Source organism: Hyperolius riggenbachi, chromosome 12 (genome assembly GCF_040937935.1).
Source record: "Hyperolius riggenbachi isolate aHypRig1 chromosome 12, aHypRig1.pri, whole genome shotgun sequence".
Lineage (NCBI taxonomy): Eukaryota > Metazoa > Chordata > Amphibia > Anura > Hyperoliidae > Hyperolius > Hyperolius riggenbachi.
In genome coordinates this window covers 137,630,502-137,645,095 of record NC_090657.1, presented here as the reverse complement: position 1 = coordinate 137,645,095, position 14,594 = coordinate 137,630,502, and the positions used below count along the sequence as shown (strand labels likewise).

At 42.1% G+C, this 14,594-nt stretch overlaps 1 protein-coding gene across 4 annotated transcripts in view; it reads left to right on the top strand.

Annotated features, from left to right (window-relative positions):
- PCIF1 (phosphorylated CTD interacting factor 1) overlaps positions 1 to 14,146 on the top strand; it is a 99,450-nt gene extending 85,304 nt beyond the window's left edge. For 3 of the 4 annotated variants that reach the window (XM_068263963.1, XM_068263964.1, XM_068263965.1), the window contains exons 13-16: positions 804 to 988; positions 2,951 to 3,044; positions 3,126 to 3,301; positions 10,658 to 11,585. In XM_068263963.1, the coding sequence (XP_068120064.1) occupies positions 804 to 988; positions 2,951 to 3,044; positions 3,126 to 3,301; positions 10,658 to 10,868 (666 nt within the window). In that variant the 3' untranslated portion in view covers positions 10,869 to 11,585. Of the gene's footprint in view, positions 1 to 803; positions 989 to 2,950; positions 3,045 to 3,125; positions 3,302 to 10,657; positions 11,586 to 13,708 lie in introns of those variants that run through there. The other variant, XM_068263966.1, reaches the window with a different exon arrangement.
- The last annotated feature ends 448 nt before the right edge of the window (positions 14,147 to 14,594 follow it).

The following is a 14,594-nucleotide window of genomic DNA, read 5'->3' as shown; positions in this document are numbered from 1 at the left end:
ACATGTGTCTTATCACTTACATCTGTACATGTTTATCAAGCTGCATGCTTTAAGACTGCATATTGTGCAACTTTACAAACTTGTCTTTACCAGGCTTTAATTCAGGGTCTTATACTAAAAGTAGTGCAGAGTGGAGCATGCTGCTAGGCTCCACTATTTTATCCTGCTCCTTCTTTTGTAGTTCAGCCCCCTTGGGTGCAGTATATACCATTTTCCATGTGCAGCAGCAGTTTTAATACCATGTACACTTACAGCCTTCCTAAACCATTTTCAGTCCCCACAGGTAGTATCCTGTATCCTTCACATCATTTTCAGTCTCCACAGGCAGTATCCTCTATCCTCCATGGACAGTAGCCCTCCATACAACACACCTGAGATGCAGTACACCTGCTAGGCTCATACCTGTGTGACCTTTGCAGCAGTCTAGTCATACCTATATTACTTCTGCTAAACCAGACTCCAGTAAGACCCAACAGATCTGTAGTAAGCAGCCAAATGCGATTGGGACTGATTTTTGGCATTGCCCCCACACCAAGTGACCAAGCTCTAGCATGTCATTTGTTGCATAAGTCAGAGTATGGTGTCAGAGTGACGTCCCTAGAATACCGGTAATTGGAAATAAAGACTGAAAGGGAGGGGCTTATAGATGGAGTATTGAGGATAACAAGTTATATAGGAAAGTTTTTAAATCCTTGCATTGTGAAATATTTTGTTGAGTTGAATCTACTGTAGAGAACTATGTGGTTTATGCTATATACATTTTAGAAATGAGATTTGACTTTAAATTGTCTTGCTTGTTAAAGGTGATGTTTGGAACAGCGCAGTACGAAGGCTCTGGGCTACAGGGGGCACTTCCAGTCCATGTTTTCCAGGCCTTGCACAAGATTTTTGGTGTAACATCGGAGTGCTTTGCTTCACCTCTGAACTGTTATTTCAAGCAGTATTGCTCTGCTTTTGCAGACACAGATGGCTATTTTGGCTCCCGGGGGTATGTATGCATTACAAAATGCTACTCAGAAAGCGATTACCGTATATACTCGAGTATAAGCCAACCCCCAACGTTTACTTTAAAACCCAGGCAGATTAACTCTAGTATAAGCTGAGAGGGTAGGAAATGTAATGTGTTGTGGGTGACTAACCCCCCCCCCCACCTCCATGTGTTTTATACAATATAGATAATAAGGATGAGCTGTAATGGATGCCCCCCCCCCCCTTTGAGTTATTCCATGTTTTAATCCACTAATTTGTAATGTCACAAATATACTTAACAGTAACACTAGTTAATTCAGATATAGAATAAGTCCTCACACAGGGGTTCTTAGTAAATATCTTGCTGATCATTTACCAGTGAAGATCAGGTCAACAAGAAGTCCCCCACACATGTTCTTGCCTCTCCCACCTGATCCACCTAAAGCTGGCCATACACTGACCCGATTTGCCGCCGTTTCGACAGCAGATTCGATCACTGGAATATAATCTGCCAATCGTTCGCGCTAAACGCACCCGCCGATCCGATTTTCTCCCGAAATTGGATCGGTCCATCGATCGTGCCGTGCGGGAAATTACCGTCGATCGCCCGCGGGTAGGGAGCGCGTCGCTAGCCGCGGCCGATCCGATACAGGTATACATTACCTGATGCTGGCTCCTGGGCATCTTCTCCGCGCTGCACCACTCTGTTCCTGCTTCCATTCCAGCGTACATTAACTTCCTGTGTCACTCCAAATAGAGGGCGCTCTATTTGAACTTCCTGGTCACATAGTGACACAGTGTACGCTGGGATGCGGTGCAGCGCGGAGAAGAGGACCCGGAGCCAGCTTCAGGTAATGTATACGGGGGGGGGGGGGGGGGATTGATTCACAATGATCAGATTCGATCAGATAGGGATCTGTCAGTTGGTCGATCTAATGGCAAATCGGCCAGTGTATGGCTACCTTAATTGGTCCTGCAGGCAAAAAGACTTTGGATTAACTAATTGAAAACTACAAGGCAATTAAATAATTTAAGAAGTGGATGACAAGTGTTGGCTAATCTCCAGTGAAGTACCAACTGACAGTAGTGTATTAACAATTCTTTAGCACCAAGATGCAACTTGTTTCATGCGATACAATCTCACTTCCTCAGATCAATACAGGGCCTGATAAAGGAGAGTCTCTCACTAACAACCATTCATGCTACACAGTACACCCATCAGGTGAAACAGTGGACTAAAAGTTTTGTGACAGTACCATGTTTGTATTCTGCCTGTGACTGTATTATCACAGGGTGTTAACAAGAATAGGACAGTGGTATTTATTATTATTTATTTGTAGAGTGTTCTCTGCATACTCTGAATAATAATTAAGTCAGCAAGGAAGAAAAATATTACATCAAAATCTGTGTGGATGGTTTGTGGTGGGTGAACTATAGGTTGGACAAAACAAGTTTGGAAGCTCTCCATAATATGTTCTGGCAGAACTATGCTGTTTGGGTACAGTAGGGGTTTGAAAATGTTGCTGTTGTGTGATGACATTTGTAATGTGTGTGTTGAATGAAAGCTATATGTTGTCTCAGAAGACATCAGTATATTGTTCCCAAAGACATATTGGTCTAAAGGTACATGTATTTACTGTACACCGCACAGACCTCATTAATGTCTAAACAGAAACAGGCCGCAGTGTCCATCCAGTGCATTCTCCTCACACACATGCAGACAACACGTGCGGTAGGGTGGAACAAACCACTACAAAGGACAGGGTGATCAACCTATCGACTGCAATATAATGTTCCAAGTAAAGTTTTATAGTCAATAGTGATATATCCTCAAAATATTCTTGTCTGCAGCGCAAATTACGAATATAACCTATGTAGCAAGGCATACTGTACAGCAGCTGTACAGTACACTATGCAGTGAAAAACGTTGGTATGTCATTGCCCTGTTAGTAATTTAATTTAATTTTTTTTTTTACCCCAGGCCATGTCTCAGCTTTTTTCCTGTCAGTGGATCCTTTGAGGCCAATCCTCCTTTCAGTGAGGAGTTGATGGATGCCATGGTCACACATTTCGAGGTACATAAAAAGCTTCATGTTGACTTTCATTCTCTGCTTTGCAGTGTTATTTGTGACATTAATTTTGTTATTTTCTTCCAGAATTTACTGGAAAACTCAAACCAGCCCCTGTCATTCATCGTCTTCATTCCAGAATGGAGAGACCCACCTACACCTGCCCTCACCCGCATGGAGGAAAGTCGCTTCAAGCGCCACCAAGTTGTGCTTCCTGCTTTCCAGCATGAGTACCGCAGTGGATCTCAACATGTGTGTAAGAGGTATGTATGTATAGTGTGTGAAAAGGCACAAAAGACCTACAGAGTTTGCAATACGGCTGGAAATTTCTTTAGACTCATTGCAGAAACATGGGCCAGGTTCATTTTTGATATCCAATAAAAAAAGAACTGTCAAGTGTCCAAATTGCTTTTAGTTGTCTATTTCAGTTTACTCACTTAGCACACTCCATAGAATCTAAGGGAAGAATCACACATGGGGCTACGGAAAACAATCACTGTTTTCCACAGATGATTTTCTGTTTTTAATGTGTGTTTTCCGCAAGCTTTAGCTGATTTTCAATGGAAATCAAACTCTGTGCGTGAAAAGGTAGTACAGGCAGAACGTTTTTCTCCCACATGCAGGAACCGCACTTAAATGTGATCCAGCCCAAAGGTTAACATGGGCTGTCACATTCACATCTGGTGTGATTCTGCATGTGGGAAAACAGAGTCACCAAGTGTGACCCCCTGCCTCAAAGAAAGGTGCTGGATTAGTAGGGGCACATATCTGAAGAGCAGTCAAACTGTTTATTCTGTGCACTTATCACAACAGGAGATGTGCTTATGAGATACTGTATACTCTGTATGTAGCTCTGAATCAGGTAAAAATGGTTCAGGAGCCCTTATGGAAAAAAAAGTGTCACCATAGGTGCCTATAATAAAAGCCGTGATTAGTGGCAGAAATAGAAAAAAATATGGGAATGTGGCGGCGCCTGCTATCAAGTAAATAATTGCGACCACCCAGGGGATACCACAAATTATCAAAAAGCTTTATTGTACTCACAATTGCATAAACAAGAAAAATCCACCCTAAAAACAATTAAAATAACATGTGAAGCGCTCCGTACAAGCACAACCCAGCATACCACAAACACCCCTCAACCACACTGGTACCGGTACCAAATACGATTTAACCTCAGAGAAACACTCTGATGAAGTCCGCCGTGGGCGGGCGCAACGCATCAGTGGGCGGGGCCGCAACCTGCAATGTGATCTGAGCGTCTCTGTGTTCCATGAGCTCTCATCCGGAAGGGATTTCCTAGTTGGATTAGCACACCGCTACTCCCCGCTGCGGACGCGCGGCTGGGTTGAGAGGCAGGTGAGCGAAGAAAACCCTCTCATAGACGTCCAGGAAACTCGACCGGAGGCTGCGCGGTGGGACTGGTGAGACACCGACTGTTTTTTGTCCAGCAAAGTGAAGTGGTTGTAGAAACACGGGAATCCTTGATGAGCTGAGGAATAAGCTCATGTAGCAGACCTGGCTACCTCTGTCTCCCCACTCTGAGGTTATATCGTATTTGGTACCGGTACCAGTGTGGTTGAGGGGTGTTTGTGGTATGCTGGGTTGTGCCTGAACGGAGCGCTCCACATGTTATTTTAATTGTTTTTAGGGTGGATGTTTCTTGTTTATGCAATTGTGAGTACAATAAAGCTTTTTGATAATTTGTGGTATCCCCTGGGTGGTCGCAATTATTTAGTTGATGCAGATATTATGATTACTGTGATCCTCGCTATTCTATAATAGTGTGGGACCATTAAGCAAAGGGTGAGATAGACAGTGAGTGATGTATTGATCTGGCGCCTGCTATCAAGCACTGGTATCGGCACTGTGGCGGCGCCTGCTATCAAGCACTCATTGCCCACTATGCAATGCCGCATTTTGCATTTCCGCAAACCCTTCGGCGCGTGCGATTCTATTGGGTGTCTCCGGGTGCGAATATTTGCAGTGCTTGCCTCCCGGCGCCCAAATTTACCATCTTAGCCGCATATGTAGCTTTGCATTGGGGGGGGGGGGGATTCAGGTGTAGGGGGGGGTTAGGTCTTTGCACCACCAGGGTTCTGTGTGAGAGTAGGGTTAGGTTAGGCTATAGTACAAAAAAAAATTGTAAACCTAACCGATATTTTACTATGGACTCCAGCAGTAGGATATCACTAATTGTAGCGATATTCTACTAGTGGCAATCTCCTGCGCCTTTATTTTATGTATGCATGTAGCCTTGTCTCTAGGCTTTATACTCCAACCAAGAGACAGGAATGCAGCATCTCACAAAAGTGAGTGAATATTTTATTATATCTTTTCATGGGACAACACTGAAGATATGACACTTTGATACAATGTAAAGTAGTTGGTGGACAGCTTGTATAACAGTGTACATTTACTGTCACATGAAAATCGCTAAACACACAGCCATTAATGTCTAAACTGCTGGCAACAAATGTGAGTACTACCCTAAGTGAGGAATGTCAAAATTCTGCCCAAAGTGTACATATAGTGTGTGCCCGCCATTAATTTACAGCACTAGCTCTACTAGGCATGGAGTCTGATAGAGCCCTCAAAACTCACCTTTTCACTCTGGCCTACTACCCCTCACAAGTGTTCTAAACCCACAGCTGAACTCAGGTCTCTTACCTCTCGTGTCCCTACCTCTCCCTTCAGATTGTAATGCTACGTACACACATGCGACAACGATCGTTCGTTGAGGACGACGAACAAACTTTTAATTGACGAAAGAACGACCGAAGTAAAGTTAGTTGTAAAAAGTGTGTAACGATCACATCGTTAGAACGAACGTTACACCACGTAAAAGCACTTAATGCGCCTGCGCATAAAATTGTAAAGTTCCTTGGAGAAAAAGTGAAGTACGCATGTCCAGCCTGGTACGAACGATCGTTTCCAACGATGTACCACTTTTGCTAACGATCGTCGGTGGTAAAAATCCGCTAAGACAGAACTTTGTTTTGTAGCGATTTGCCTCGTTCGTCGTCTGCCTTAATAGTCGTTGGTTCGTTTTTTGTAACGATCGTCGTTGGTAAAGATCGGGGAACGATCGTTACAAACGACTATAGTCGCATGTGTGTACGCACCTTAAGCCTTTGGGCAGGGTCATCCTCCTTTTGTGTCCAACCTGATCATGCACCTCCATTACTGTGACCCCATGCTAGGCCTCTTGAGTGAACATAACTTGCTTAATCTCCATGCTCCCCTCCAGTGACTGACTAAGCATTCATTACCTTGTACTCATACTGTGCTGCATGATCTGATCTTTCTTGTATTCCTGTATTGTCATTTTGCTGTACGTCACCCCTAAATATTGTATGTATCCCTATTTATTGTCCAGCGCTGCGTAATATGTTGGCGCTTTATAAATGCAATAAATAAATAAATAGAGCTTCACAGGTTACCACTGGAATTCTCTTCCACTCCTCTGATGAAAGCTGGTGGATGCCTTACAGATGTTCAAAAGGGTTTAGGCCTGGAGACCTGCTTGGCCAGTCCAGCACCTTTACCGTCAGTCTCTTTAGCAAGGCAGTGGTCGCCTTGGAGGAGTGTTTGGAATTGTTATTCTGATTGGATGCTGTCCAGTTTCCAAAGATAGGGGATCATGCTCTGCTGCAGTATGTCACACTACATGTTGGCATTCATGGTTCTCTCATTTAACAGAACACATATCCTTTGTGTAGCTCTCCAGTGCTGGCAACACTCATGCATCCCCAAACTGTGACACTCCCACAATCATGCTTGACCGTAGGCAAGACTTATCTTTGTACTCCTCACCTAGTTGCTACCACACATGCTTGATACCATCTGTTCCCAATAAATTAATCTTAGTCTCATAAGACCTCATGACATGATTCCTGTAATCCACATCCTAAGGCCTCGTTTCCATCTATGCGCTTCTGTCCGCTTCTGTCCGCTTTTCAGCAACATGTATCAATCTGTAACATTGATATGCTGATAAAAAGCGGACAGAAGCGGATAGAAGCGCACTAAGTGGAAACAAGGCCTTAGTCTGCTTGTCTTCAGCAAACTGTTGGCAGGTTTTCTTGTGCATCATCTTTAAAGAGACTCCGTAACAAAAATTGCATCCTGTTTTTTATCATCCTACAAGTTCCAAAAGCTATTCTAATGTGTTCTGGCTTACTGCAGCACTTTGTACTATCACAGTCTCTGTAATAAATCAACTTATCTCTCTCTTGTCAGACTTGTCAGGTCTGTGTCTGGAAGGCTGCCAAGTTCTTCAGTGTTGTGGTTCTGCTATGAACTCCCCCTTCCAGGCCCCTCTATGCACACTGCCTGTGTATTATTTAGATTAGGGCCTCTTCTCTCTTATCTTTTACAAGCTGGATAAATCGTCCTCTGAGCTGGCTGGGCTTTCACATACTGAGGAATTACAAACAAGGGCAAAGCTGTTTGCAGGAAGAAAAGAGCAGCCTGAAACTTCAGTGCATGAGAACTGCAGGGGGAAAGAAACACACAAATGATCTCTTGAGATGCAAAAGGAAGGGTGTATACAGCCTGCTTGTGTATGGATGTATTTTCTATGTGTGGACATACTGTACATCAACCTACTTCCTGTTTTGGTGGCCATTTTGTTTGTTTATAAACAAATTTTAAAACTGTTTTAACCACTTTTAATGCGGCGAGGAGCGGCGAAATTGTGTCAGAGGGTAATAGGAGATGTCCCCTAACGCACTGGTATGTTTACTTTTGAGTGATTTTAACAATACAGATTCTCTTTAAGAGGCTTCCTTTTGGGCCAACAACCATGCAGACCAATTTGATGCAATGTGCGGCATATGGTCTGAGCACTGACTGGCTGTGACCCCCACCCCTTCAACCTCTGCAACAATGCTGCCAGCAATCATATGTCTATTTGCAAAAGACAACCTCTGGATATGAAGCTAAGCATATGTGCTTCATGTCTTAGGTCGATCATGACGAGGCGTGTTCTGATTGGAACCTGTCTTGTTCAACCTCTATTTGGTCTTGGCCACCGTGCTGCAACTCAGTTTCAGGTGTTGGCAATCTTATTAGCCTAGTAGCTCTGGCTATATTTATGTAGAGCAAAACATTTTTTTTTTTATTATTATTATTTTTTTTAAGATCCTCAAACAGTTCTCTGTCATGAGGTGCCATTTTGAACTTCCAGTGACCAACAACATGAGCAGGTGTAAGAGCAATAAACACCAATTTTAACCTGCATTACAGTGGCATAGTGATTAGCACTCTCACCTTGCAGTGCTGGGCGCCGGTTCAAAGCCCAGCCAAAGCACTATCTGCACAGAGTTTGTATGTTCTCCCTGTGTCTGCGTGGGTTTCCTGCAGGAACTCCGGCTTCCTCCCACATGCCAAAAACATACAGATAAGTTAATGACACTAAATGATACATACATAGACGTATGACTATGGTAGGGATTAGATTGTAAACCCCTCTGAGGGACAGTTAGGTGACGAGACAATATACTCTGTATATCGCTGGGGAAGATGTCAGCGCTATATAAATACTAAATAGTAAGAATAACCCACCTGATCCCCATTTACACCTGAGACCTTGTAACACTAAAGGGTAACATGACCCCGAGGAGGGAAAATGTCCAACTCGGCAGAATGTTGATAATATTCACTTAGGGGTGAACTGGCTTTCCTTGCCAGCGGTTTAGACATTAATGGCTGTGTTGAGTTATTTTCATGGGACAGTAACTTTATACTGTTATACAAGCTGTTCACTGACTACTTTACAGCGTATCAGTGTTGTCCTTTGAAAAGATGTAATAAAATATTTACAAACATGTGAGCGGTGTACTCACTTTTGTGAGATAATGTACATTAGAAAAGTTAGGTGAAAGTGAACCCAGAAGCATTTAAATATTTTTGAAAGATAATTACAAGAGTCACTATAAAATAACACTGAATGCATTGTCTTTCAGACCCTCCACCCCCACACTCCTCCTACTGCTCTATTTTGCTTATTTTTATTTCATGAAAACTTTGTAACAGTTGTATATGCACAGATTTCAAGAACAAATCTTAGGGTGCCTTACATGGTACATTTCTTTTATATTTACTTTCTATATGAGAATTAATCCGTTTTTCAGATTGATTGTAACATTTGAAAAATGTGACCAATGTATAACACGTTGTACAATTTTTCACCATTTATGAAAAAAATGAAAACAATAAAAAAAAATTGCTTGGGCCTATAAATCAAGAAATTCACAATCTGTCCTACACCATTCAATTTTCATAAAAAAATGTGATCAGAAAATCAGCCACTCATCGGTAAAAATGTAAAATTCTATCAGATTTCTCACTCAAATAAATTGTTCAATTTTTCAGTACAACCAATGTTTTTTTTTTTTTTTTTTTTTTTTTTATCAAATTGCTATAAAATTGAATCTTATAGTATCAGGTGTGTCCATCTTTAAAAGTTGTCACTGGATAGTATTTGGATGAATTGAAATGAAGGTTTTAGCATTGCAGCAAAGTGAGCCTAAACTCCTACAACCATGAAGCCTGGGTTGGTATTGGAGGCTGCAAGAAAACACACATAAGAGCACATAAACCCAGGCACATCACCTCAAGTTAGGACATTAAAATTGGAGGCTGCAAGGGTGCAGGCAAGGAACCGAGCATGAAGGTAGAGGTTTGTAATACCCTCTCAGTATGGTACTGTGCCCCTCTTTTTGAAGGGAGGCATGTACTGTTGATCAGCCTGTATCCCACCCTTTCACGTCACATATACTGGCTCTTATTTGGTTTACTTAAAAACATAGTGACTTACTGACTTACTTTTTCCATTCATACATTTCATGCGCTACATATTTCCTATGAGTTCCATACTGCTAGAGCTGGATGTGAGTAGGCTAATGTTCATTCTTTCTTTTACTTAGATTGTGGGAATCATCAAGTTAGATTTGTTTGCAGAGCAGAGGCTGCAAATATATGGTGTTCAATACCGGTAGTTCCTCTAGATATCCTAGCTTTTTTTTTAAGTGGAGTCTACATTATTTACTGGAAACTGGTGTATAGTGTTTAGAACTGCAGAGATGAGCGAACTGCAGGGAACATTTTGGTAATAATTTTCCTGCAGCATCCTACTCTAGTGGTAGGGTGTGCAGACCTTTTTCTGGTGATCCCATAACAGTGAATTGCAGTATTCCAGGTGGGAGGATACAAATAGATCTTCAGATGGAATACTTGCAATGAAGTTAAAGGAGCATTGTATACGTTTCTGCTTGGAGATGGCTGGCCTTGCCTTGCTCACTCAGCCTGATAGCATCTGTGTTGCCTCCATGCTGTATATACAAGTAGTTCATAATTTCACAACTGCTTGTAGACTCCCATTAGGTACTGTACACAAGCTTTGGAATGTTATCTTTCCCGTTTGATATTGCTTTTAATCTGTCTATTCTTGAGTAGTTTAGCTGCACATTTTAAGCTTTCCTGTATCTTCCTATGGTTGCTTCTCTGTCCTTTAGCTTTCCTCCAAATCTTGCATTGCTTCCTGCATTTCAGTTTTTAGCTACTGTCCTATTTTCTCAATAATTTGTTATTTCTTTTTATTTTGTTGTCCACAGAGAAGAATTATACTACAAGGCTGTGCACAATACCGCTATTCTGTTTCTTCAGAATGAAGCTGGTGTTCTGAAATGGGAACCAACACCAGAGCGTGTTCAAGAGCTTTGCACAGCATACAAGCATTCCGGGAGGTTGTCCAACTCTTCAGCGGGTACTGAGAAAGAGCCTTCCCGGGAGGAAGGCACCAGCAAAGACAGTATGCCTAATTAGAGGCAAGGATTTGCTAAAGAACTTCATAATTTTATGAGTAATCAAAGCCCTCATCAGGGCACAGCTTCTCTAGTGCTCTGAGACAAGTCCTTCACTTACAGAACACAGTCCTCCTCGTCATTGTACAGCAGACTCTGAAAATAGTTTAGTAAGAGAAGGCATATGTGGACTGTAGGCCTACCTGACTCAGCCGAGCAGAATCTTGCCTTTTCTCAGATTTGTAGAGGCGACAAACCAGGTTACCTTAGTTTGGACAAAAGGTGGGAGGACACTGATGGTATATCAGGTCATCATGTCTGTGTTTTCTGCATTCATAGGAATTTATGGTCAAAGCCACATCGCTCTGGCAGGCATTTCTTTGCTGGCCGGTATGATTGGTGAGAGGAAACGCTCCTACATTTCATACTGTTTGTGGTGCACTACTCCTGCATATGAAGTTATGTATATAGACAATGCTCAGTACTAGTACGTTTCTAGTTTTCCCATGTACATAGCTCTCTCTGTGTATCTGCTTTCAGCAGTATCTTTGGTGTTTTGTCCCTTTTGGGAGAGATGTAGAGATTTGCATGTTTTTTTTCTCCCCACCCCCCTTGTATGTGTGTGTTTTTTCTGGTAATGTGATTGGTGCACATTGTTTCTGTGCTAAATATTACTTGTAATTAATTTAACGTCTAACCGTTTTATTACTTATATCAAACAGTAAAAGTCTATTTTTGATTTTTGTCTCTGAGTATTTAGTAAGAGCAAATGAAAGAACTCAAACACAAATGCATGCTTGTTTCATTTTATCCTGTTACATCAGTGTTAGTTAACATTTTCAACTTCATTTCAGCTAGGGCTGTTATTGTGGACATGGCCTTCAGCAGATCCATAACACAGTGTAAGCCTGGCATATACCAATTTGTACTATAAGAAAGTACTGCACGTTGCTTAAAAGGTTAACTGAAGTTTACAATTTAAGTGTGTGTATGTATTTTGTAATGAATTTTCTTGAGCCAAAACACACATCAAGGCCCAACTAAACCTACAATTGAACAAGGCAAATTCTGAATAAAATCATGTTGGTTGGTGTGAATTGTAAGTGTTAACTTTGGGTATTAAAGTACCCCTGTATCGGAGGAAAGACAGTTAATTGATTGAAGCCCGTAGAGTGCTAGATTACCTTATACTGTAAAGCGAGATACTGCTCGTTATCCTCAGCATCCCTTCCTTACCCAGTTGCTCTTCTGTCCCCAGCCTCGAAAAAAAGTTTCTCCCAGTGGCAACACGCGATTCTAAACCTTGCATAAGTGAGTTCCGCTTCTGGCCAAGCATTTCCTTTTGTTTTGCATATGTGTAGTTCTGAACCACTCGTTGCCACTGGGGGAAACTTCCAAGAGGCCCTTCAACTGACTTTGCCACTTGAAGAAGAGGACCTAAAGACAACGAGCAGCATCAGACTTCTCAAGGTAACTAATCTAGCCCTTTATGGGCTGATTCAGTCTTTTTCAAAAATCCATCATGTAGCTGAGCACATTTTATCATTTTGCATTTATATATGCTTTACATACACTTTCTGTCCCCAAAAAAGGTCACCAACTGGATTTAATAAAGCAAATACAGTAGGTATTGGGTAATTACTGTATCAATAATTATGTTTCCCAAAGAAGGGCTTCAGCTGACAAGGCTATTCCATCGTAGTTGCATAGTTAGTTTGGTTGAAAAATGACATCCCTCTTAAGTTCAACCAAAAATAAAAACATGGTACATCACTGTCTCTGACTCACACAAATCGCAGTTTATCCAGAGGAAAATGAAAAAGTCTGGGATGTTATGGTGCACTGCATGTGACAATATAATTGCATTGCTAACTCAATGCAATCAAATTGTAATGGTACCCATCAGCAGTATCTGAGGCATGCTGTGCAGTATCAGACAACATGTGCATGTAGTCATAGTGCAAGTACTTTTCATGTACTATGCTTGTCGAATCGCATATGTAACACACAATGCAAGTTTTCCTCTCCATTACATTGCAATTCTGTTTTTACAGGGTACACAACACCCTAGTGTGGACCTAACCTTACAAGGTTTGGACCAATTAGTCTTAAAAAGGAAAAAATTCCTTCCTTCAACAATAATGGGAATTGGCTAGTAATTATAGGAATGGATGCCCTTCAATGCAAGAAAAGCATCCAAGCCCCCTTTAAATGCAGATATAGAATTTGCCAGAACTACTTCATGTGGTAAAATATTCCACATTATAACCACCATTACTATAAAGAATCACTTTCTAAAGAGAAGGCAAAAAACTTTTTTTCTCCATACGAAGATTATGTTCCTTTGTACCAGCCAAGAGATAAAAAATTAGTCTGCCAATTTCTTCATCCCTGATGAGAAGGCACAGGCATATTCCAAGTTGAGAAAATATTGGGCTCAAGCAGTGCATCTCTCACTGTGTAATTAAAGTATCTCAGAGGCGCAGCAAAGCATCTTCGAAGCTCCCGCCCGGGTTTCCCATTGGTCCACTGTGTGGACCAATGAAAATGGTCCAGACAGTGGACAAATGGGGAGCTCCGGCAGGAGCTTCAAAGATGCTCTGCCGGGGCCCCTGAGATACACTGTAGTTACAGCGTCGGCACTTGCGGCAAGAGGCATCGGATGTCTAGTGGTAGTAGGTAAGTTGAATGGGTGGTGACGCAGCTGCGGGGGGCTTCCGCGATGTGCAGTGGCCCAACGGGGAGCTTTGAGGTTCTCCTTATTAAAAGAGACCCCCAGATGCAGCGATGCAACACATGCATTAGCATTGTTTAGAACTGCTCTTTGCAGGTTTTAGGCTAACACTCATGTCTGTTTTACAGGGTTTCTTCTCTGAGTCAGAGCCCCGGCCTGCAGCTACATATTCAGTACACGCCATATTTACCCCTCCGCTACTGTTCAGCTGTGTAGCTACATGCGCATGTGGCGATGTACTGGCCAGTGACATCACCTCCTCAAGTGTTCTGTTGGATCTTGCATACGTTTGGATCATCAGGCCGCTGTTCTATTGTATTCTTCAGCACAGCCAGGTTCCCTCCTCTCTTCTGTCAGTGTCTACCCCACCTCATGTGACACTGGAGTAACGGTAACTAGTCTATAACTAAAAGCTTTGATGACATCATAATTAATGAAGCTCCAAGTTTTTTATTGAGTCATAAAGAGGATTCAGATTTGCAAGTTCGGCTGACAACCCCTTACATTTCTGTGTGGGAAACTGGACTACAATTTTTATCATCCCATTGGCTTTCTGCCTCATAGGATGGCAGGGTTTATGGACATAGATTCAAATGACATGTCTCCGTTTCTGCCTGTGCACACATTGTTACCATTTATACAGTTTGCATTTACATTATAATATAAATCATTCAATGCAAGCAATACACAGCTAGAAAGTTTTTTTTTATGCCAAATGCCTTTATCACATCCATGACCGAAGTAGGAAAAAAGGTTGTTCAAAGCACCCTGGAAAGAAGGGCACTGCCATAGGCGGCAATGATAAAAGCCAATGACAATTATCGACATTAGATTGAAATTTGGGGCCCCAGAGGCTCCCAATAAAATAGCTTGTGCCAGCTATTTATAGCTGCTGTTTCCATAACAGATAGGGGGGTTAGGCACCACCAGGGGGTGGTTAAGGTTAGGCGTCAATGAGAGTAGGGTTATGTTTGGGCATAGTAAAATATTGGGACAGTAAGAGGGAAAAGCAGA